This window comes from Bufo gargarizans, chromosome 7 (genome assembly GCF_014858855.1).
Source record: "Bufo gargarizans isolate SCDJY-AF-19 chromosome 7, ASM1485885v1, whole genome shotgun sequence".
NCBI classification, from domain to species: domain Eukaryota; kingdom Metazoa; phylum Chordata; class Amphibia; order Anura; family Bufonidae; genus Bufo; species Bufo gargarizans.
The window spans coordinates 185563965-185590397 of NC_058086.1; the positions used below are offsets into that span (position 1 = coordinate 185563965).

Genomic DNA, 26433 nt, shown 5'->3' on the forward strand with positions numbered 1-26433 from the left:
TTGCTTCTAAACTTCTAAGCCTTGTAACATCCCCAAAAAATAAAATATAATTCCCAAAATGATCCAAACATGAAGTAGACATATGGGGAATGTAAAGTAATAACTATTTTTGGAGATATTACTATGTATTATAAAAGTGGAGAAATTGAAACTTAAAAATTTGCTAATTTTTCTAAATTATTGGTAAATTTTGTATTTTTTATAAATAAAAATGAAATTTTTTTACTCCATTTTACCAGTGTCATGAAGTACAATATGTGACGAAAAAACAGTCTCAGAATGGCCTGGATAAGTCAAAGTGTTTTAAAGTTATCACCACATAAAGTGACACTGGTCAGATTTTCAAAAAATGGCCTGGTCCTTAAGGTGAAAATGATCCTGGTCCTTAAGGGGTTAAATAGTTATTGTATTGATTTATTATAAAAGCAATCACCGAGGCTTAGTCATTAAACAGAGACTGAAATGACCTTTTATTGAATAATGTAAACCCCTTCAGTATTTCTAACAAGCTGATGAATGCAAAGCACAGAGGGAAGTTATCGAGCTCTGCACTCCAGAACTCTGCTTTTAAAAAATCCCAAAATAGGGCTTTCACACTTTTCGGACTTAGTTTCTCACAAATATTGAGACATTTTGCATGTTTACTCCACTCACTGCAGTTTTGAAAAGTGGATGGGAAAATGGGATTGTTTAGCCCATTGAGCTGATTTTAGCCAGATTTATCAGCTGAGACAATTTAAAAAGTCCCCAAAATTGTCTGAATCTTGATCCAGTGAAGGGGGGGGGGTGCAAGTTAAAGAATATATAGACTTATATGGTGTTCATAAGCAGATTTGTACCTATGAGATTGGCTGACCTGTTACATGTGCGCTCGGCAGCTGAAGGCATCTGTGTTGGTCCCATGCTCATATGTGCCCGCATTGCTGAGATAAGTGATGTTTTATCATATGCAAATGAGCCTCTAGGAGCAACGGGGGCGTTGTCATTACACCTAGAGGCTCTGCTCTCTCAGCAACTGCTGTGGCACCAGATCCGCACCAAATACTACATGTGTTACTTGCGGTGTTTGGTGCACATTTGATGCAGATTGTCTGCAGATCTCACCCTTCCATTGAAAAGGTTGAAGAGGAGAAAGTCCGGATCGTAAATCGCTCAAACAATTGCCACGCTGTAGATTTCTAAATCTGCACGACAGGTCAATTTCCACACAGGAAAAAGCAAAGTGGTTTTTCTGCACATCAATCTGCTCTAAAAAGTGTGCATATTCCGCAACGTGTCCGTTTTGATAAGTGCGAAAACAATATAACAAATGTAAACAAAAATTTTAAAAACTTCCCGTAGCCTTGCCATAACCCCTGCGCGCCTAAACTCCACCTGTAAAGCTTAGGCTACTTTCACACTAGCGTTCGGGCGGATCCGTTCTGAACGGATCCGCCCATAATAATGCAGACGGAGGCTCCGTTCAGAACGGATCCGTCTGCATTATATTAGCTAAAAAAAGCTAAGTGTGAAAATAGCCTGGGACGGATCCGTCCAGACTTTCAATGTAAAGTCAATGGGGGACGGATCCGCTTGAAGATTGAGCCACATTGTGGCATCTTCAAACGGATCCGTCCCCATTGACTTACATTGTAAGTCTGGACGGATCCGCACGCCTCCGCACGGCCAGGCGGACACCCGAACGCTGCAAGCAGCGTTCAGCTGTCCGCCTGTCCGTGCGGAGGCGAGCGGAGCGGAGGCTGAACGCCGCCAGACTGATGCAGTCTGAGCGGATCCGCCTCCATTCAGACTGCATCAGGGCTGGACGGCTGCGTTCGGGTCCGCTCGTGAGCTCCTTCAAACGGAGCTCACGAACGGAAACCCGAACGCTAGTGTGAAAGCAGCCTAAGACACTGCAAACACATCACAATAAATGCTATTATAGGTCAGAGAGGGACTGATGCCAATGCCTGGAAACGAATGAACAGAGACTGTCGATCGGAGTGAAGTGAATTTATTTAACTACAGCTGATTCCTGTTTTTCAATGTTTTAATTCTAGGCAAAAAAAGACCCTCTGGATTTGCTGATCACTGTCCAAAATATGGTAAGAAAATGTTTTTCAGACGTATTTGCTATTATAAACCATATTACCAACATATTCCGCAGTACCTACTAGAGAGGCGGGAGGAGGGTACTGCACCGTAATACACCCCTCCTATATAAAGTGCAGGTAGTGAGGGTGTAAGAAGAGCATTGGACCTGCTGTGCATATTAACCCTTTCAAGACCCTGGGATTTTCCTTTTTTGTTCCCTGCCTCTTCCCGGAGCCATAACTTTTATACTTTTTCATTCACATAGCCGTATGAGGGCTTGATTTTTGTGGGACAAAGTTGTATTTTCTAATGGCACCATTTAATATTGCACATGGTGTAGTGGGAAGCTGGAAAAAAATTCCAAATAAGGAGTGGAATTGGGAAAAAATTTAATTCAGCCATAGTTTTATGGGTTTTCTTTTTACAGCGTTCACTAGGCGATAAAACTGACCACAGGTGACCACAGCAAGCAATCATTACATTGTAATTGTATTTATTAATAAATTTTTATCAGTTACCAAATACACAAGTCAGTATATTTCAATGCAGTGCTGCCACCTGCAGGCTCTGGCCTATCACTACAGGGTAACAGCTTTACCAATCTTAGCCAGGGGAAGCTGTTACCGATGCTGGAGCAGTAGGATCCTGCATTTTAACCATGCAGATGCTGTGGCCACATTTGACTGTGGCACCTGAGGGGGTAAACGACTGTGATCGGGGGGGCGTGGCAAACTGCCGGCATGAGAGCACGCGTTTGAGAGCAGCTCCGCTTACCCTCTATAATCTTGCTCCATCCTGACAAACTGCCGAGTGGACGGTGTGTAAACGCAGGAGAAGACCCCGCACACCGACGATGGGGCCTAGCAAAGCTCAGACTGCAGCAGAGAGGCTAAAAGAATTTGCCAGGTCTGAGGCCCAGAATGGCGCCGCGACCGCATCGCCATCGCGCGCGGCGGTTACCCGGGGACAGGCCGCTCAGCATGCAGAGGCAGACGAATCCACCGAGCCTGAATTTACTTTTAAGGCTGCATATGATCAGCTGCTAGTGGCGATTTCATCATGTCAGTCCTCGCTGACCGGGAAGTTGGAGGAGGTGAGAGTGGATGTCAGCCTACTCCGCCATCATATGCAACAGTTGCGAGATCGAGTTAAGACCACTGAGGACCGAGTATCGGCCCTAGAGGACTTGACCAGACCGATTGAAGGGAGAGTGCATGACCTGGAAAGATCGGTGGGTCAATGGCAACAGAAATGCGACGATTTGGAGAATAGATCGCGTCGCAATAACGTTAGGATCTTGGGCCTACCTGAGAAAGCTGAGGGCAGAGATCCGGCGGCGTTCCTGGAGGCCTGGTTCAAAGAGCAGTTCCCTGAAGCACCGTTCACTCCAGCCTATGCAGTGGAGAGGGCACACCGTGTCCCTGTTAGACAACCACTATCAGGAGCCCCCCCAAGACCACTTTTGGCGCGTCTCCTGAACTGGAGGGATCGCGATCTTCTTCTTAGTCAAGCCAGGCACAAGCAAGACATAAGGCACGATAACGTGAGGATCTCCCTCTTTCCGGATTTCTCGGCTGATCTTCAGAAGAGAAGGGCCACGTTTGTAGCAGTTAAGTGATGTCTCCGGGAGCTAAATTTGCAGTACTCCATGGCCTACCCAGCTTGCCTTAGAGTAATAGAGGGCGACAAGACTATCTTCTTTAACGACCCCAGAGAGGCTGAGGACTGGGTCTCGAAAGTGGCTGCGCGTCCTCCTCCTCGCTGATTTGCCCCCTGTTCGCACAGCAAGTATTATCTGTTGCTTTATGTCCCCTTTGAGTGGGGCATTCTTAGACTTTCCATGACTTTTCTGCGAGTTATACTGATCTCATGCCATGTTATGAAGTCCATGATATTTTGTTGGCCTTAAGAGTTGGCAAGTCTTATATATAGGGGCTCTACAACTACATAGAGGGACACTATGGTGTCAAGTTCCATTCCATTAAGCAAATGGTGGCAGTTTTCATGATCACGTTGTAACGAGGGAAGGGGCATTACCTGTGTGGTATTACCAACCATCTACGCCATACAGGTCCCCGAGTTTAGGACCACTCAGTTAGCTGGTCCGGTACCTGACACACTCAGGTCTTTCATGTTATTGTTATATGTTATGTTGATGTACGCTCATGTATACTCGTATCAAGTATGGCCAAACTTCTATAACCTTCTTGCAGGAACATTGCTGTATTGGTGTGTTCAGATGCATGTACTGACGAGGCACGAATCGATTAAGGGGTTATATGTCCTAGATTCAGAAACTGCATCCTTATGGCCCCCCTGAGAGTCATGTCATGGAATGTCAGAGGATTGGGAGACCCAAAGAAGAGGATTGCAGTATTCTCTCAGATTCGGTCTTTTAATCCTCACATTCTGGGACTTCAGGAAACCCATCTCACTCCGGAAACGGGAAATAGGCTTAAAAAACCCTGGGCCCAACACCTATTTAGCGCCTACGGCAGCGCACACTCTAGGGGAGTAGCACTCCTGTTTCATAGGAGCCTGAGATGTGAGATTCATCACTCCATGATTGACCCAGGAGGTCAATAAATTTTCATATTTGCTCATATCAATTTTGTCCCCTATGTAATTGTCAATTTGTATAATTCACCCCCTGCTTCTATCTCCTTGCTGCAGTCAGTTGTGGGCTTTGTGACTCATTACCCTAATGCTCGATTTTTATGTATGGGAGACTTTAATCAGGTCATGAGCGAGGATCTGGATAGATTTAGGTGCAGGGCTGATAGACTGGGGGTGAGTGGTGAAGCTACGTTCCTTGCTAGGATTTCGCAGGAAATGGGGTGGATAGACATGTGGAGGGCCAGGAACCCACATACCAGAGAATATTCTTGTTTCACGCCCTCTAGAGGCGCTCTGTCTAGAAGAGATTACCTGGTTGGCAACCCCATAGTCTACACAGACCTGGTAGACATACATCATGGTCCGCAGGGTCCCTCTGATCATGCCCCGGTGCTAGCTGAGCTGGAATCCTCTAAATCTCCTGGAATAGGCAGTAAAATGCATATTCACCCTTTCTGGCTCACTCTATTTGGCCCAACAGACAGAGTCCCTGATCAGCTAAAGGTGTTTTTTGAGGTCCAGGATGCTTCCACTGATCCCTTAATACTATGGGAGACATTTGAAGGCGTATCTTAGAGGTTGTCTCAAGTCTTCAATTTCATATGTCAAGAGAGAAGCGCAGCGTAAAGAGGAGGAACTACTTGCAAGCTTTAAGGTCGCTGAGAGGGTATTCACTGAGTCCCCCACGGAGGAGCATAGAGTTGAGTGGATGACCAAAGGTAGACAATACACACTGCACTTAGAAGAAAAAAGTAAAAGAAAACTCTTCTTCCATAAGCAACAGGCGTTTGAGACAGGCAATCAGGCAGGAAAATTACTGGCTCATATAGCGCGTGCTAACACTATGGCTCCACCAGTTCTTCGCTTACGGGAGACAGATGGACGCATAGTGGAAACGATTCAAGATATATTAAAATGCCTCCATGCTTTCTATGCGGACCTATATAGGTCAGCGGCTAATTATACTGAGCAGGATTTGACGATTTACCTTGCTGAGGTTTCCTATCCCAGACTAAGTGATTTGGATAAGGGTATCATGGAAGAGGATATCACTTTGGAGGAAGTGGAAAGAGCTATTATGGACCTGCCCTCAGGGAAGGCCCCTGGACCTGACGGCATCCCGGTAGAAGTGTACTCTAGGTATAAGGAGGGTCTGGCTCCGCAGTTACTGAGGCTGTATGGGGCTGTGCACTCCGGCAGATCAATGCCAGATTCAATGTACGATGCTTCCATTGTTCTGATATTGAAACCTGGCAAGGACCCGCTGGACTGTGGATCTTATCGTCCAATCTCGCTTCTGAACTTGGACTATAAAATCCTGACTAGGATATTAGCTAACAGACTGAATAAGGTGATAACATCCGTGATTCACTCTGACCAATCAGGTTTTATGCCGGGAAGGTCCACCTCGGATAACATCAGGAGAACGCAGGTGATTGCGCAAGTGGGCGCTGCAGGGAAAGAAAGATGGGTCTTAGCTTCATTAGACACAGCCAAAGCCTTTGATTCCCTAGAATGGCCCTTCTTAATAGCTGTACTGAGGAGCTTTGGCTTTGGTCCCAATTTTATTAGATGGATCACTATACTCTATAATAATCCCTCTGCAAGTATCCAGCTCAATGGCTCACACTCTGAAAAGATCTCTCTACATAGGGGAACCAGGCAGGGTTGCCCGCTCTCACCTCTTTGTTCGCAATAGCGATAGAACACCTGGCAATAAGAATTAGACAGGATCCAGTATACACAGGGGTGTCAAAGGGAGGCAGGGAGGAGAGAATAGGATTGTATGCGGATGACCTGATACTATTTATGTCTAGTCCGGAGGTGTCCCTTCCAAGGGCGATTGAGGTCATTGCGTTGTTTGGGCGTTATTCGGGATTACACATAAACTGGGGTAAGTCTGCCATCATGCTCTATGGGAACACAACTGGTCGGATTACCACCACAACTTACCTGTAGTTGATAGATCCAAATACCTTGGGGTAGTGATCACTAGAGTACCGCAGCTCTCCTATATCCTGAATATCAAGCCCCTGGAAACACTGTTCCAAGATAAAATGAAAACGTGGGAGTCCCTTCCATTGTCAGCTATGGGCAGACTAAATTTGGTGAAAATGGTTCTCTTACCCAAAGGTCTATATTTACTGTCTCACACCTGCACCCCGATTCCCCAAGGTTTCATTAAACGCATCCATGCCTTGGTCACTGCCTTTGTCTGGGGGGAGGCTAGAAGGAAGCTTTCGCTCCCGGTTCTTCAGAGGTCAAAGCTGCAAGGGGGTGCTGCCCTAACTGATTTTTTTCTCCACTTTATTGCTAGCCAGCCGAGATTTTTGAAGAGTTGGGTTACCCAGGCTCCGAGGCCCAATGTGGAATATTACTTGCATAAGTATCTGCAGGTTACTACACTATGGCCCGTACTGGAAGGTGTGGGACGCCTACAAAAGTGCACTCTTCCAATTCATAAATTAGCCCACCAGACATGGCAGGCCTCCAAGTTGAGTACGTAAAAAGATCTTCCTAGTGACATCCCCATTTGGGACAACTGTATGTTTCCCCATCTGTCGGGACTAGACGGGGTATTGGAGTGGAGAAGATACAGGATTCAAGAGCTGGGGGATATATATGAGGGCAATCAGCTGCTCACATTCTCTCTAATCCAAGACAAATTCTTGGTGCCGAGCACCCTTTTTTATAGGTACCTTCAGCTGCGTCATGTACTTCAAGCCCAGTTTAGGGGTGGAAGCAGATGTATATCCAAGTATCCCATCATTGGGATTCTGAGGTCTCAAGGCCCTAGAGGAATAGTGTCAGTCGCTAAATTGAATTATGGAAAGTCTTAAAAGATATGTCTTTAATGATATAGACTACAGCTGCAGAGCTGTTTTATACATATATATATATATAATTATTTACGTTCCTGTCCACACTGTATGTTTTTGGTCATTCATCTCTACACCACCTATATATGGCCATTCAAACCGCAACATTTTTAACTTGCCTTTAAATACCCTGGGTAGCGCCTCCCATGATATTAAGGAGCGACGCACCTTTACCTGACTAGTCAGGTATATGGGTTTATGGTGGGGAGTGGGAGTGGCTCACCTCCGCATCGCCACCAGTCCAACCCGTAGACTCAGCCCCCTCCTACTGCGCGACCAATCACCTTTGAGTGACGCGGCCGCATTAGCATGGACGGCCTGATACCGCCCTCGATCACGTGACGACAACGAGTGACGCGACCCGATACGTCACACGTCACGTGACCGATCACATGGTACGGGGGGGAAGAGCCTAGATGACGCGCGCATCTTTAAAAAGGACGCCAGCGCGAATGACCCGCTCCCACTGCGACACGCAGGATAGGTGCGGACCCTGGACCCGAGTAGAAGACCCAGCAAGCTAAGTACATCCTCACACATTGTTTAGGATTGTGTCCTTTGCTGCCTCAGCCATACATGGAATGCTGAGATAGGCACATACTGCCTGCCACTATCTACCTGTGGTCCTGGTTATATCTGAGTCCCCTGATGATCTGGCGCAAGCCAGTGAAACGCGTAGGGACAGTGTTTCTTTGTTTTTCTTTTTTCTTTTTCTTGCATCTGACCTTCTAGAGGTGACTGGTCCTTTTACTTCCGACGAAGCTGGGCAGTCAAACAATAGGTCTGAGGGCCATCTAGGGTCAGACGGATGGAGTGCCAGGCTATGACAGAACACAGGGATATATGTAGGGGTTGAGACCCAGTATCTGTCTCCCTCTCTTTATTTCTATCACCTTTGTTTTCCTAAACTCACTCCTCCGAGTGGGCCAGTGTTCACACCTCCTGGCTCCACATTTTTTCAAACCCGACCAGTTCACTGTAGTTGGCAGGGAATTTTTTGTCCTCCAGGAGAGGTTTGTGATATTACACAATTAATTGTTGAGCCTATCATTTTAAATTGATATCATTAAAGACATATCTTTTAAGACTTTCCATAATTCAATTTAGTGTTTATATACTTTGGGCGTCATTATATATAAGTGTGACCAGCTTCCCATTTAGGTTGTGTTCATAGAATTGTGTCAGTCCTCTACACTCACTTGCTCGATTGTCGCATGCTGGTAACCCCGTTGGCTGTCGAGGAAAGGTGGAAAAAGCTCATACCCTCCTTGACCTCTGAGGAGTGGGAGGAGGCTTTAATAGCTCCAACTAGAGTGTCCCCCTCTATTAATAACAGGATGATTCAGCTCTTTATTCACACTACAGTTACTTAACTCCCACTAGGCTCCACAAGATGGGCAGGATGGATCACTCTAGGTGTCATAGATGTGGTGCGGAGGGTGCAGACTTTTGGCACATGATTTGGGATTGCCCAACTATTCATCAGTATTGGATATCGGTACTGGAGATTCTCAAGGCCCTGGTGCCTCCGACATTGCAGCTGTGCCCCAAGATGTGCATCCTAGGTATAGTGGATGAAGAGTCTTGGTCACATTATCACAGGATTTTCCTAGAAAGAACACTGTTTATGCCCAGAAAGGCGATTGCCCTGCGTTGGATGGGTGATACTCCCCCCACAAAGGGTCAGTGGCTCTACTTAGTGAATAGTGTGGTCTCTATGGAGAACATAGTCTACAAGCATAGAGGATGCCCACAAAAATTTGACAGGGTCTGGGGTGACTGGTGCTCGTCTTCACTTACCATGCATGAAACGCGCCAGTACTCGGTGGCCAGCGACCCTTACTAGACCTTTCGAAGCAAGAGGTTGGGTTTGATGGATAGTTTTGTATGAACTAATTATGCTTAAGTGTTCACTTGTATATGTTATGTAACTGTAAGACTATGTTCCATAACAGTATCGTCTGTGCAACTATTGTGCATGTTGTGCCTAGGTGACTCTAGCTGATTGTTACCTTAGCCTCTAATGTGCATTGTATCTGCATTTATGAATGACCCCTGTGAGGGTCACTGTGATATTCTGTGTGCCATACTTGTCTTATTTCTCTTTAATAAAACGAGTTAAAAAAAAAAAAACGACTGCGATCGACTTTATTGCCGATCGGAGACATCGGCCCCTGGTGTCTGTTGTGTGAAACAGCAGACACCCTGTGGCTATGGTGCTCGCTCTGTTCCAAAAATGTACGCATCTTTAATAATATAGTGGAGGTCGGGAAGGGGTTAAATGCAGAATGATCAGAGGCAACAATAATGGAGGAAAGAAACGATGAGCATAATAGTAACGTACTTCCTGATCTCACTTGCTATAATGATGTCTTGGTGGAGTTGGGGTTTGTTTCAAGTTTTAAGTGATCTCTTGTGTGATGAGAAGGTCATACAGTACCACTCCCTTATCTGGGAAAGTACAATAACCATTTTTAATTGGACTGTGTAACAATTCAAATATTAAGTTCTCAAATTCATTTAACCCCTTAAAGGGGTTTTCCAGTTTGCATCGACATTCTTTAAAATAATCTTTTTTTTTTAAAGTTAGCTGTAATTTTGTCATGTATTTTTATTATCTTTATTGCTCCTACCTCCTGTTCTGGGCTGACTATGTCCATGCAGCTCTTTCTTATTTCCTATGATCTTATGTCCATGGGCGTCTCAAAGCAGCAAAAGGGGCAGTGATGGGGGAGCTTCCATGTGACTGGGTGGGAGGAGCTAAAGAGTAGCTGGGTGGTGTTAGGGGCGGTGCCGGAGTTGTGGCAGAGAAAGTGCATCATGCATTACAATATCACGGTGATAAATTCTTTGTGAGGTTAAACTGAAAAAACAATTGCACTACATTTTTGGAGTTTGTTTTCATGGTATGTGCTAAAATTACGATATCCTTATTGTGCAGATCAATATGATTACATCAATACCAAACTCATATTGCTTTATTATGGTTTTACCATTAAAAAAATATAATGCTTTGAGAAAAAAAAATGTATTTGCATCGCCATATTCTGACACTCACATGAAGCAGACAGAATAAATTATTTTATAATTTGATATATCAGATATTTTCAGATGCAGTGATGCCAATTAATATCATTCTTTTTGTTTATTTACTTTTATATGCAAAATTGGGAAAGGCGGATTATTTGAAATTTTTGATATATTTGTATGTTTTTTTTAAACTTTCTATTTTTTTTTTACTTTTTAACATTTTAATTCCTCCTTGGGGATTTGGACATTGCTTATAACATAGACTGCAATATTATACTAATACAGTTTATGGGAATTCTTCTCACTGCCTATTAAGCCATGCCTGAGGCAGAGCTTAAAGGCTATGTACATCTTTGAAGGCTTCTTTTATTATTGCACTGTACTCATTTTAAGCATAAAAATTTCAGCAACGTGTGCTGTCCACATCCGTAGGCCCGTTCTGCAGCCCCGCAAAAAATATAGAGCATGTCCTAATCTTGTCCCCAATTGCAGACAGGAATAGGCATTTTCTATGATAGCGGCGGCCATGTGCGGTCTGTAAATTGCGGAACCCACACAGGCTGGTATCCGTGCTTTGCAGATGGACTGCAAAACACTACGGTCGTGTGAATGTAGCCTTATGGTTACAGGAACCAGGAGAATTATTTAATTTAAAATAATCTTTTACATTACCTATAATGTTTAAAGGGATTTACTGGGATCACTATGGTTTTTAACAGATATTCTCATGTACATCTTCCCCATGCTTTTTTTTTTTTTGTTTGGATCCTCCTGACCCGTTTTCACCATGTAAACCAATCCTTCTTTAATTATTTTTCACCCTGTACATAGCACTTCCTGTTCCTGTATCCAACCAAACCCATGATGCACTTTTTCTCTCTCTGCCACAGCTCCAGCACTGCCCCTAACAACACCCAGCTCGTTTATAGCTCCTCCCACCCAGCTGGTCACATAGACACACCCCTATCACTGCTCTGCCCATGGACATGACATCACAGGAATTAATAAGGAGCTGCATGGGCATGGTCATGTGACCACAGCCCAGAACGGAAGATAGGAGCAACAGAGGTAAATGATACATCACAAAATTACAGCTACCTTCATCAATGATTATTTTAAAGGATGTGGATGCAAACTGGAAAACCCCTTTAAGGAAAGCCTGATATGAATATATAAGAAAGTTTTGTCACGGATGGTGTTGCAGAAAGCTGGAACTTATAAATAAACATCCGACTTACTTGATCCCAAACTAAGGAGCATATGGGTAAGCCCTATAAAACCCCTAGAGCTCTCCCTGACTGCTATGCCCATGCAAAGATCTTTATGGTAGACAATTGCATGCCCTCGTACCTTATACTATGTGACACCTGAAAACCCTACAATTGTGAGGGGACACGACCACCGGCTCCCTGCACTTAATACGGACAGAGTCAGGGTCACCTACAATCAAGCCAGCAAGAAAACACAAATAAAGGAAACATACTTATCTGAGGAATCAGGAGAAGCAGCCTCCAGCAGTGAAGACAATCCAGGAAGAAGTATAAACCGCAAAGTGAGGCAGTATGGGAGGGAATATAAAGGGAGACAATCAGTGCAAATAGGTGACAGCTGGGAGAAGGAAAGGAGATGAGAAAGTGAAACCAAAACAAAGAACGTCATGCAAGAGGTAGAGAAGAACGTCTGCCAGATCTTCTCACAAAGCTGGTTGTGACAAGTTTGCAGTATCCTGTTTCTAGTGACCTAGCAGTATGGATAGTGTTTGCGTCATGGTGACCTCGATCTAGTGAAACTGAGACAAAATGTGATGTTACAAATCGCTTATGGTTTACTTTGCCTTTTTATTATTAATAGGAGGCTCTTGGCTGCATAGGGAAGGACGTACTGGGCATTAAAGATGCATTGGTAAGATACTTAAGTCCATATTGGATATAGGTAGAAATAGCATTCTAAAAAATGCCTTTTCCCAATGAGCCGGAAACTAATTGTTATTATATACAAGCAGAATGTTATAATTATTAAAAATTGTTTTGAAAACAAAAAAAATTGAAGACTATGCTACAATACAGATAACATCACTATAGATGACATGTATTCCTCTCCAATTTTTTCCATGCACTAAATATTAGCTCCCTCTTTAAGAACTGGGAAAGCTGTATGACAACTGGGAAAGCTGAGTGACAAGCTGTAAGGTCCCCACTCCAAGGGTTCAGAAAGCGCCTCAAGAACTGGGAAAGCTGAGTGACAACATATAACTGAGTGACAACCTAATCTTTCTGCCCAAAGACAGAGATCGCATGATGGATTACAATTACATTCCACACTACCAAACATACAGGAGAATACAGCACCACATATGTATTACCCCCAGTGATGTTTCCTCTCATGTAGACATTCTCTTTCCTCACCTCCTCCATTCAGATCAGACTGCCATGTTGACTTCCTTCAGCCATATGTTGTCTCTGCAGAGTTTGACATGCAGATATCTTAGTTTTCTACTTTTCCATTATCCTCTCCACCCTCTGAACACCCCATCCTGCCACCCTCAATGCCGTGCCCACTGTCTTCCCCAATACCATACTGCAGAAATACCATACTCAGTCTCCCTGAAAATACTAGTAACACACAGATAGTGCCCCCTTCAATAATTGGCACACAGTGCCCTGAAATATAATTGCACCGAGCAAATCTTACAGTAACAATGCTTCATACATAGTGTCTGCCAAAATAATTGTGCTAAGTTTATACTGTGCCAGGGTGCCCCCACAATAATAGTGCTTTCAAAATCCCACCAATAGTAATAACTCTCTGCCAGAGTACACTTAGTGGTAACAGTACCCCCAATAGTAATAATGACCCCCATATTCCCCCCAGGAGTAATAATACATTCTTATAATGTGTACCAGTACAAAAAGGCCCCTTATAATGTGTGCCAGTATAGAAAATGCCCCAAATGTGTGCCAGTAGAAAAACAGATACAACTGATTATGAACCCCCTAAGAGGAAACCCATAGGGAATGTATATCTCCAAAGCAGCGACCCGTAATAATCCGTCTATTGGGCTCCTATGCATAAACTTAAAACGTAACCTTTATTGTGAAAGTAATAATAGCATTTAAAACGTGCCCCACAAATAATTATAAAGCTCAAAAACAGTTACCAGTGAGTGAGAAACTGGGGATCCGTGAGGCAATAATAAAATTCTGTTAACAGCCAATAGGTCATATAGCCCATTCTGATGCATCTACTTACACCTGCACGGTCACACTGTCACTCGCTCTGCACACTTCAAACAATTATTGCGACGCCCTGAAACTTTTATAATTACGTGAGGCAATCATTTTTTACTATTATTTTCACAATAAAAGGTTAAGTTTTAAATTTATGCATGAGGGCCCAATAGAGGTATTATTACAGGCTTTTTAGCCCTGTTTTCCAGTACAAAGATGCCTCCTTATGTGTGCCAGTACAAAAATGCCCCTTTAGTCATGGCAATGTATAACTCGCCCACTGCGAGGATCCTGGTCAATGGTACGCTGTCTCCTATGTTCAGAATATCCAATGGTACGAGACAAGGTTGCCCTCTCTCTCCATTGTTGTTTGTGCTGGTTATTGAAACTCTTTTGCAATCCTTTCGACAGCATGAGGAGATAGCAGGGCTATCAGTGGGATCATCAGTCCATCAATCAGCAGCCTTTGCTGATGACGTACTGCTGTTGGTATCCAACCCTATAATTGCCTTCCCAGCCATCATGTCGACGCTTAAAACCTTTTCTGACTTGTCAAACTTTTCAGTAAATCTGGCCAAATCAGTTGTGCTTTATATGTCTGTGACGCCCAGAGATTTGGAAGTCCTCAAGTCAACTACACCATTTGTATGGACGACCACTCACATTACCTTTTTAGGGATAAAACTTACGCCGGACTTCTCCCGCTTATATCAAGAAAACTTTGTACCCCTACCGAAACGCCTAGAAGATATTATTAGCTCATGGGACATCCCATATGTTTCCTGGTTCGGGCGCAGAACTCTAATCAAAACTATTCTTCTGCCTACCATCCTATATTACATTCAGACTCTCCCGATACCTATCCCCAAATTATTTTTTAAAAAAGTACAGGACATCATGATAAGATTCCTCTGGGGTGGAAGACGAGCACGCTTACCTTTTAAACAAATAACACGACACCCTAGACATGGTGGTTTGGGTATCCCAGATGTACATCATTATCACAAGGCGGTGTTATGCCTTAGATGTTTAGAGTGGTTGAGGCCTCATTCGGATCGGTTAGATCTGATAGTAGAACAAGCCATGTCAAACGTCCCATTGAGATCATTCTTATTTATGGAGGGTCCCCAAGCCTCTAAAAATCTTAGAACCCAGAGTTCAATTACTAAATACACACTGCATATGTGGGTGAAGTATAACTGGAGGTCTGCCTTGACACCTAACTACCTGATATTAATGCAAATTAGAGATGTCTTTTTTCAAGCATCCACTGATTTTTTGCACACTCTTCCGGACAGTGTAAAAAAAGGCGTATCTCCGTTATTGGCTATTTGCCAGGACAATGATATCCCTTTGGCGCTGGAACTTTATAAACACCCGCTAATGACAGGCTGCTCTCCATTCCATATCAACTATTGCATCAGATTTTTAAAGCAATACCTAACACGTCTACCTACGGTGGTAGTCCATTCCTCGTTTGAAAAGTTAGTTATGCAGATTAAAGATCCAAGAGGGAAAATATCCAAACTGTATGAGATTTTGATGTCCGCGTCTAAAATAGATAGTCCAACCTTTCTACAACAATGGGAATCAGACTTACAAATCAAGTTTTCACCAGTTGAGAGAGGGCGTGCCTTGCTCTCCCCGACGAGGGTGTCCAGGTGTGTCAAGGTACAAGAAAATAGTTATAAAGTCCTAACTAGGTGGTATTTTACACCCCAAAGACTTCACCGTATGTTCCCCGCTACTTCCAATCCTTTGTGTTGGAGGTGTAATAAAGAACTGGGTACTCATGCACACATTTGGTGGTCTTGTGACAGAGTAGTGCCCTTTTGGAAAGCAGTGTGTAGAGTTTTATCAAAAATGAGTGGGACACACGTCCCTGTGACCCCAAAACTTTGCCTATTTGGTTTGTATAATGATGTAAAAGGTCCAAAGAACATGAGAATCTTGAGTGCGGCTTTGCTGGCTTCTGCTAGACTCCTCATTGCAACGTGCTGGAAACAGCAGGAAATACCTCCAATCCAGAAATGGTTTGTCAAATGTGACCAGATATGTAGACTTGAACAGATGGTACATTGGGAATCTGGATCCCCACTTAAATTTGAGGCTATTTGGAACCCCTGGAGAGCTTATAGAAGGTTCACTCTAGGTTGATTATTTGGAATAAGACAATACTCAGTGTACATAGACGATGGCTCTTACATACAGCTGAGCAATTTTGAGTTCATGGAGATGAGACTTACAAAAAGTAAGATTAGAGCATCTGACTGTCCTTCCCTTGGAGAAGTTCCAAGGTTAATGGAAATACTTTACGCTCCAGCTATTTGATGTACCCTCCCCACCCCCTGTTTGTTACTCTTTCCCCTTTTCTTACCACAACCCGTTTACCCATGTATGACTATTGCCATTGGTTTTGTATGTGGTTATGCAATCATTAGCCTAATTGTGCGTGGTTATCAGCTCCACGTCCTTGGTTATGTTACCAGAATATTGAAGATGTCATAGAGATGTCCTGATATGCCTTATGTCATATTGTGTCTGTATCTCAGATTTGTATTTTTTATATCGAAAGAGTCAATATGGATGTTTTATTGGCTGATAAAACAATAAAAAGAGTTTTAAAACAAAAATGCCCCTTTATAACATGTGCCAGTACAAACCATGTCCCTTTTAGTGTATACAGTAGAACTAAGGTTCCCATAGTGCCCGCTTGTGTGTGCCAGTACAAAAAATACCACACTCCCCTGATATAGCACACCGTACGGTCACAGCTCTCGCCTGGTGCTAGAAAAAGCCCTGATGAAGGAGTCTGGACATCTTTTATGATTCACACTGAAAATCTGCTTTCTCCCAGTGGAGTCTAAATATATGATTTGTGATATGCATTTATATGTGTATATAATATGATATATATATATATATACATCTATTAAATTTACATTTTCCAGGGAAATGTTGTTCCATACATTCATGAAACACTTACATTTCTTTTGAAGAGTGTTGTTAAAACAGTGCTGGTAATGTATACTATATTTTCATAATTTTTATCCTAGTTTATTATTTTCTTTAGTAAATGTATAGTTTTGTGAGCTTGATAGGACTTCCCAATCAACTTGTAAAGGGATTGCATGAGCGAAGAATCACACTTCATACATTTTCTGACAATTATTAAAGAATCATAGCAATAATTAACATTATATTACATGTCATTTAACACTATAGGACACTTCTCAAGACCATCATATTGTATGCCGGTTTGGATTCCCCCTGTGTAGCTGGAGGATGAGCCAAATTTATGCAGAGGCAAACTCCTCTCATAGATCCGGCGCATCTTCATGCGTCACACTTTAATCTACGGCAGCCTCCTAGATGCCATAGATATGTCTTTATTCATACCAGAAAAATGGCGTGAATAAAGATAACTGTGGCAGGCCAGCGGCACCACCCACTCCACGCCCACGGCACGCCCGCTTTTCTCAACACTTCTAAAAAGTGGGTGAATAGGAAAGAGTGCAACAAAATTTGCAACCTATTAGAAAACGTCCCACTATATTTTTATAGACAGACTTACACAGGTTGAAAAAAAGACATATGCCCATCAAGCTCAACCTTTCTCAGACAAATTATACAAAATTATGTTACGTTCATATCTGCACTAGTTATGTCCATTTTTCTGCTCTGTTCAGGGGCGGATTGGCCATAGACCCTACAGGGAAATTTCCCAGTGGGCCAATGCCCAGGGGGCCAACAAAAGCTCCCCTGATGGCTGCAGGCCAGGTACATGATGATCTGATGATCAACGGCCACAGTTACCCTCCTGAACTCAACTGTATTACTATCCTCAGGACGATGATACAGTTGAATACAGTGGAGAGGACGGCAGTATATTGTGCTGCACTGTGGTATTTTGTTCTGCAGTGGCGGTACATTGTGCTGCACTATGGTATTGCAGGCCCTGCCTATTTATGTTGCCCTGCCTTCTATCAATTTAGTCCCACCTACAATATGGGGCCGCTTTTAAGTTTTTTTCTAGGGCCACTTTATGTTGCCAATCTGTCCCTGGCTCTGTTAGAGAGAGGCATAAAAGCAAAAATAAAAGTGTCGGATTTAGCACATAACAGATGATAACAGAGCTGAACAGACCCCATTGATAATTACCCCTTAATGGATTCTGCAGTATTTGTATATGCATTAGCGTGCCAGCTGAGCTCACTCCATACAAGGTGTCCCAGCAATGACCGGGATTGGTGATGTCACCGATCCTGGTCATTTAATCCTTCAGATGCGGTTGCCAATAGTGACCATGGCATCTCTGGGGTTAGACTGAGGAAGGAGTCTCCCCCTCTCCAATGATCGGAGCCTCCACAGCGAAATAATTGGGGTCAGATCAATTGCCATGACAGATTTGGCCTTGTGAAAGATCCCAAGCCAGCAAAGGAGGCAATATGGACAATCACAATACATTAGTAAGTGCCTTGTATTAACTTTCTCTACATGATAAATGCCACTTGGTGAAGAGAGAGAACCCCTTAGGGGGATAATGGGGTCCTTTCAGTTTCCGTTCAGGTGTCTGCTTTTTTTTAGCGTAAAAACATCCTGCATCTAGCCCTTTTTTAAATGCTGACATAGAATCTGCCATTACTACCTCTCGGGGTAGGACATTCCACAGTTTGACTCCTGTAACTGGAAATAACCCTTTCCCGTATTGATGTCTATATATACCTTCACATCTGATGAACATCCCCTGGTCCTTTGTAAGGTCTTTGGAAAGAATATTAAATAAGATCACCTCTAAGGTGTCTTTTATCCAAGCTGAACAGGCCTGACTATTCAAGCCTCTCATTATAAGGGCTCATTTAGGATCTGTGAAACAAGGATACCGGCTGTGTGCAACGGAGCGGCCAGCCCAATGATAGAACTGCCTATTCTTGTCTGCAAAACGGAGAAGAATAGGACATGTTCTATCTTTTTTGTGGGGCCGCAGAACGGAAGTACGAATGCGGACAGCACACAATGGGCTGTCCGCATCTTTTACGGCCCCAATGAAGTGAATAGACACAAATATGCATTTGTCTGAATGAGCCCGAAGGCTGGGACTACTCAGTGATCTTGGGGCGTGTTGGGGCAAAAACCCCTTCTCTATAATTGTCGGGGTTCATGAGAACTTAGTAGAGCTGACACAGGTGCATCGCAGAATCAGATACACTCTCATACTTTATTCCATACAAGCATATATCTTTATACAGATAATCATAGACAAATCTGGCACACCGCCAAGGGGGTGGAAATCGACACTAATGATTTGATTGGTTATTCATAAAAGGTAATACTTCTGCACCATACTAAAAGAATTCATCATAATTAAAAAGTTTCTGCAACATCTTATCTCAAAGTTAGTATTCGTTAGCAGCGCATCCCGAATTCAGAGGGAATATAACTCTCTCTTGTATGTCAGACTCTGATAATAAAGCGTGGAGGCTACTACCTTGGCCTTGCAGCTAGGAACATTTGATCCATATACACAGAGACTCCCTAATCCTGCCAGCTGGTTCATTAATTCTACCACACATGTACAAGATGGAGGACATGTTTATGCAAAATGGATTCTCATCCCTCACAGGCGTGACATGTGTGAATGAATGGGGTCCCAGCGGGGACTGGGGACTCGCAGCTGCTACAGCAGAATCACAGAAAATCCAAACCTGCTTTCACGCCCAAGATCGCTGTGTAGCCCCAGCCTAAGCCTCTCATTAAAGCCCATCTCTGAACCCTTCCTAGCCCTCCCATGTCCATCATTGGATATGGAGTCCAAAACTGAATCCCATATTCAAGAAGTGGCCTTACAAGAGATTTATAAAGGAGTTATATTACATTGGGGTTATTGTTTTTTCTCTCTTTTTATAATATCATATAAATCTTAGTTCTAACTTAACACATGCTATTACAGAACATCCCTGTGGTTACTAAACTTCTACGGGGCCATGAATGTGCAGTGGTAAGTATGGTTTATATAGTTTGTTTATACAATATACAACCTTTTCCACAATACCCAAGGACAACTTATCTTTCTGATATATTTGATATGTGACTGTTTCATAAAAATGTTGTGAAGGTGGCCTATACATGTGTCATACTATAGTCATTTTCTGTAGGACCCTCATTCACGATGGTTCTGAGGAGGTTGTTGTTTAGCCAATAAAAGATACAGTAAAAGTTAAAACAACCCTCAATCTCTGCTGTGATCTTAGTCCTAGTCCGGGCATCCATTTATGCAATGCAGATTTGTCATTCCGAATGAGCGACTGTTCAACTACAGCACAACAAGAGGAAAATGTGATACAGGGTAGGAGCTCAGGAAAAAGGACCAGGACGATGTGATACCCACTGTGGTGGTGAGAATCGCATCCATAGGAAGAGATAATATGGTTCAATACCAATATTATAGTTACATACAAATCTTTTTTGATGAGAATAAAGGGTATAAAAAAGCCAAACAAGGGTGACACATAAAAGGAAAGGTCTCACATACAAGGGGAGATGTGTTCAATCTAATGTTCACGTTGTAATAGTCCATCCTGATCTAGAGTCCATGGATAGTAATGGAACAAATGTTTGGCAACTGTATAGATACATCATGACAGCTGTATAGGTCGAGGTCAAGTCAAGAATGCAAAACATAGCATACGCCAAGGTGTAGGCCACATCAAAATCCCCAAAATGCCAATATTATATTTAAAATATCCACAGATATTGTGTATCAGGGTCCGTGTACCTCTTGTAAGAGTGGACACTGATGTGGTGAGTGATTATGATCCACAACTTCTCCAGGGTTTTGGATCTTCAGATGATTTTTAGGTCCAAAGAACAATAATACAAAAAATTACACATAGGCTGAGTTCACATCAGCGTTCAGCCTTTCCGTTCTCCTGCTCCGTTATAGTAACATAGTAACATAGTACATAAGGCCGAAAAAAGACATTTGTCCATCCAGTTTGGCCTGTCATCCTGCAAGTTAATCCAGAGGAAGGCAAAAAAAAAAAAGTGAGGTAGAAGCCAATTTTCCCCACTTTAGGGGACTCCAATTAGGCAATCAGAATAACTCCCTGGATCAACGACCCCTCTCTAGTAGCTATAGCCTGTAAGATTATTACACTCCAGGCCCTTCTTGAATTCCTTTATTGTACTCCCCATCACCACCTCCTCAGGCAGAGAGTTCCATAGTCTCACCCTCATCACAGTCACAGTCCTGGGGATAAATAGATGATGGTAGAGATCTCTGTACTGACCCTTGGAGCAGGAGTAGTGAAAGGACGGCTTCGGCACATAACGGAGCCGAACGGAGCCTACAGACCCCATAGACCATAACGGGGTCCATTAGGTTTCCGCTCAGAGGAAGATTTTTGAAGTGGAGATAAAAGTCCTGCCTGCACAACTTTTGTCTCCGCTTCAAAAATCTTCCTCCAAGAGGAAACCTAACGGACCCCATTATAGCCTAAGGGGTCTGTAGGCTCTGTTTAGTTCAGTTCTGTGTCGAATCTGTCCATTCCGATGTGAACTCAGCCTAAGAAGTTGTCATGATGGAAGCTCTCAGGTAAATACTTGTGCAGTATAAAAAAAGATTTAAAATAACAGGCTCTTCTAGTGGAATAATTATACTATTGTACCCAAAGGAATAAGTTCTTCATTCCTACAGTATTTTAGTATTTTCCCACATTATTGATGAAGAGAAATTTATCTAGAGAAGAGAAGTTAACTATACTATGTAACCAAAAGTATGTGAACACCAGACCTCCATGAGCTTGTTGGCCATCCAATTCCAAAAAGCATAAGCATTGACATGGAGTTGGGCTCCCCTTTTTGAGAAGGCTTTTCTAAAGATGTTGGTGCTTGTGGAAATTTACTCCAATTCAGCCAAGAGAATCTTTGTGAGGCGAGACACCGATGTTAGATGGGAAGTTCTGGCTCGAAATCAGAGTTTCCGTTCATCCCAAAGAATATGCAAAGACGTATCTCCAAGGAAAATAGAACCATCTCGCAAGCGACACCTTTTGGAAGCGTCCCGCTCTGAATCAAAGTCTGACATTTTAACAGGATATGAGACCTGACAAGGGAAAATCGCCAAACTAAATATCCCTCTGTAGACAGCTGTCTACGGTCTGGGCTCATCCACATTTCTTTGTCCATTCATTTGTGAGGATGTCTGTGAAGGACCTGTGTTTGGTCCGTGTGTCCCTTTTTACCCTCCGTGTGTCATCTGTAATCCACAGACATTGCTCAGGTGAAAATTAATTTCCAGAGCATCAGTGAAAAACGGATGCACCATGGATGCCATCCACGTTGTGTATGTGCTTTTCACAGACCCCTAGACTTCAAAGGGAGTGTTTAGTCTGCATCACAGACCAAAGTAGTGCGTGTCTCCGTAATTTTTTTACTAACCCGCAATCAGTTAAAATATACTGATGTGTGAACGGACACGTTCCAATGAATTGGTATGAGTGCTGTCTGCAGAGAATGGGAACGTGTGCTGCACATATCAGTGAAAAACTGAAATGTGGACGAGACCTAAGGGTGCTTGCTCCTCATCAGTATAGAGTAGCCTTGGATGCAGTTTAGGCAAGGTTCTGCCTCTCATTAAAGGGGTTGTCCGCGCTTTTAATATTGATGACCTATCATCCGGATAGGTCATCAATATGAGATTGACACCCGGCACCCCTGCCGATCAGCTTTATGAGGAGACGGGTTTACATACTTTTGACCATATTTTTATTAATCAAATATCAGACAGCCAGTAAAAACCAGTAATGGCAGCATACAAATCACAGGAAAAAAGAAAAATAGAACCACAAATAAAGTGTCATCTGCCAAACTACGAGACCCATTGATGAATAGTATTCATATTAAGTCTCCTTCAATATTATCCAAAAAAAGGGGAGATAAGGAATTTATCCCAAATTTTAAGTCTGTCTGATATTTGATCAATACAAATATGTATTCATTATATTATATGCTGTGTATTCCATTTTGGGGTGGTGGATTTGAGTCTATTATACACAGCAACTACTCTACTGGGAGCTAGTGCAACTTTTGGTGTGATACTTTTGACCATCCAGTGCAGGCCAATGGTCCGATGTCAGAGATGAGCAGAACAGATTTTCAGCCTCTGGTTATATACAAGGATATCTCCTTTCAGTAGAATCAGCAAAGAGCTTGTAAATTGTAAGGAATAGAAACAAATGTCTTTTAGTGGCATTCTTTTCCATGTCACCAAATAATAGTTACTATATATTATGATGAAAATGTTATTTCCCTTCATATAATACAAGTATTTATTTCCTACAGCCGGGTCTTTCAGGAGGTAAACTGAAAATACTTGGCAGATAGACAAAGAAACATAATACAGTTGTGGTAAGTAAACGCCTTTATCTAGCTCCTATGGGTGCCAGTACACAGTGCTGCTCGGCAGCAGAATCCACATACTGTCAGCTGGGGGCCGCATCTGTACTCGCCATTGTTTCAAGTGTATACGTACAGGCGCATCCTTGCATTTAATGGCATCTCGCGGCCAGCCTGCACCCTAACGTATGGATTTCAGAAATGCTTTTAGAGACAATTTGTCCACTTAGGCCTAAAGACACACGGCCATACGGACGAAAGCGGCACATGATTTGCTAGGTCATTGATGTGGCCACGGAAACCATGGTGGTGTGTGTGCGCTTGCAGATTAGCCCAGCATAATAGGGTTAAAGGCACAATAGCATCTTCCAAATTCAAAATGCCAAACTGTGTATTTCTGGTGCCATCTTTCTGATGTGTGGGGTGCTGGAGCCCCACCGATCAGATGGTGTTGGCCTATCCTGAGGCCTAAGACATCCATATTAGGAGTTTTCTGGGAATACAATATTGATTACCTATCCTCAATATAACTCACTATCTGATCGATGGGGGTCCTACTCCAAGTAACCTACCGATCAGGTGTTTGAAAAGGTATATTGCCCACCCATTAGTGTCGGTGATGTCACTGGGATATCTGCTAGGCAGAAGCCTCCACCTAGCAGCGTAAAATGTAAACAAAAAAGCCCTTGCCCTGCGCGATACAGTGCAGGGCAAGGGAGAGCATCGGAGCATGAAATGCTCATATCAGAGGGGCTGGAGATGCGAAAAGGAGGATATGTCCAGGTTCAGCTCTGAACCAGGACAAACCCTTTAAAATGCTTGAAAACTTTGAAAAAATGTGCCCAAGAGCATGACAGTGTGCATTGCCCACTGAGAGCAATTGGAAGCTGTTGGTGGCGTTTTGGACATGTATTACACTACATAAAGTAGGGTTTTTTGTGCAATATAATATGCAGCGTTCCTGGATGTGAACACAGCTTCAGGCCTCATGCACACAACCGCACATTTTTGGTGCATGTCTAATTCGCATTTTTTGTGGATCGCATACAAACCCACTCATCTCTATGGGGCCCAAAAAAATAAATAAAAAAATGTACAGGACACATGGATGCAACCGGGCCACAAATTATAGAACCGGTCCTATTCATACTTTTGTGGACAAGAATAGGCTTTTTTTTACAGTAGGTCCTGTATAAATTGCGGGATGCACATGGACCGCATTCAATTTGCGGAGTGTGCAGGAGGCCTAACAGGGATTCGTCTCATCACCTTTCAGCTAAAGGGTGTCCAGACTTTCAGCTAAGGCTATTTTCAATTCTGTTCTTCGTATTTCAATTCTTCTGCTCCGTTATAGAACAAAAATAATGGAAGTGCCAGATTCGGCACATAACTGAGGCAAAGGGAGCCTAAGAGACCCCACTGACTATAATGGGATCTGTTAGGTTTCCATTTAGAACGGTTTTGTAGCAGAGAACAAAGTCCAGGACTTTTTTCTCCACCATTTTTAACAAATTATGTGACAGAGGTCCCCGATGTGATAGAAGCTTTAGCACATTATTCACATTATTCCATGATGGCATGTCTAATATATGTAATATACTGTACACGCCTTTATTCACCACAGGAACTCAAGCTTCCAACATGGAGGAATCTGAAAAATGAAAACTGACAAAATGAATCATTTTCAATCTTCTGATTTTCTGAAATGTTTTTGGATCATCTTTTTATAGAGATTTACATATTGATTGTTTCTATTTTTTTCTCTTTTCTTCAAACCATACAATAAATTCCCTGCAGATTAAACCTGTGTTCTCTTTTTTTTAATAAAACATTTTTTTGTTTGTAAAATTACACTGAACAAAAATATAAACACAACACTTTCGGTTTTGCTCCCATTTTTCATGAGCTGAACTGAAAGATCTGAAACATGTTCTACATACACAAAAGACCCATTACTCTCAAATATTGTTCACAAATCTGTCTAAATCTGTGCACAGTTTTGCCTTACTGGGGGAGAAGATCAGAAAACCAGTCAGTATCTGGTGTGGCCACCATTTGCCTCACGCAGTGTAACACATCTCCGTCGCATACAGTTGATCAGGTTGTTGATTGTGGCCTGTGGAATGTTGGTCCACTCCTCTTCAATAGCTGTGCGAAGTTGCAGAATATTGGCAGGAACTGGAACACACTGTCGTATACGCCGATCCAGAGCATCCCAGACATGCTCAATGGGTGACATGTCCGGTGAGTATGCTGGCCATGCAAGAACTGGGATGTTTTCAGCTTCCAGGAATTGTGTACAGATCCTTGCAATATGGGGCCTTGCATTATCATACTGCAACATGAGGTGATGGTCGTGGATGAATGGCACAACAATAGGCCTCAGGATCTAGTCACGGTATCTCAAAATGCCATCAATAAAATGCACCTGTGTTCATTGTCCATAACAGGTGCCTGTCAATACCATAACCCCACCGCCACCATGGGCCACTCAATCCACAGCGTTGACGAGAGCAAACCGCTCGCCCACATGACGCCCCACACGCTGTCTTCCATCTGCCCTGAACAGTAAAAACCGGGACTCATCCGTGAACAGAACACCTCTCCAACGTGCATTTGCCTACTCAAGTCAGTTATGACCATGAACTGCAGTCAGGTCCAGACCCTGATGAGAACGACGAGCATGAAGATGAGCTTCCCTGAGATGGTTTCTGACAGTTTGTGCAGAAATTCTTTGGGTATGCAAACCGATTGTTGCTGCAGCTGTCCGGTGGCTGGTCTTAGACAATCATGGAGGTGAACATGCTAGATGTGTAGGTCCTGGGCTGGTGTGGTTACACGTGGTCTGCGGTTGTGAGGCCAGTTGAATGTACTGCCAAATTCTCTTAAAAAAGCCTTTGGAGACGACTTATGGTACAGAAATGAACATTTATTGCATGGGCAACAGCTCTGGTAGACATTCCTGCAGTCAGCATGCCAATTGCACGCTCCCTCAAACGTTGCGACATCTGTGGCATTGTGCTGTGTGATCAAACTGCACATTTCAGAGTGGCTTTTTATTGTGGGCAGTCTAAGGCACACCTGTGCAATATTCATGCTGTCTAATCAGCACCTTGATATGCCACACCTGTGAGGTGGGATGGATTATCTCAGCAAAGGAGAAGTTCTCACTAACACAGATTTAGACAGATTGGTGAACAATATTTGAGAGT

The 26433-nt window shown here is 43.1% G+C and overlaps 1 protein-coding gene across 1 annotated transcript in view; it reads left to right on the forward strand.

The window, feature by feature from the left end:
* Positions 1-25024, forward strand: part of LOC122943876 — a 62138-nt gene extending 37114 nt beyond the window's left edge. Inside the window, exons 11-16 of the mRNA XM_044301963.1 lie at positions 2040-2084; positions 12450-12500; positions 16777-16845; positions 19776-19823; positions 23168-23233; positions 24846-25024. Of these exons, the coding sequence (XP_044157898.1) occupies positions 2040-2084; positions 12450-12500; positions 16777-16845; positions 19776-19823; positions 23168-23209 (255 nt within the window). The 3' untranslated portion in view covers positions 23210-23233; positions 24846-25024. The remainder of the gene's footprint in view (positions 1-2039; positions 2085-12449; positions 12501-16776; positions 16846-19775; positions 19824-23167; positions 23234-24845) is intronic.
* The last annotated feature ends 1409 nt before the right edge of the window (positions 25025-26433 follow it).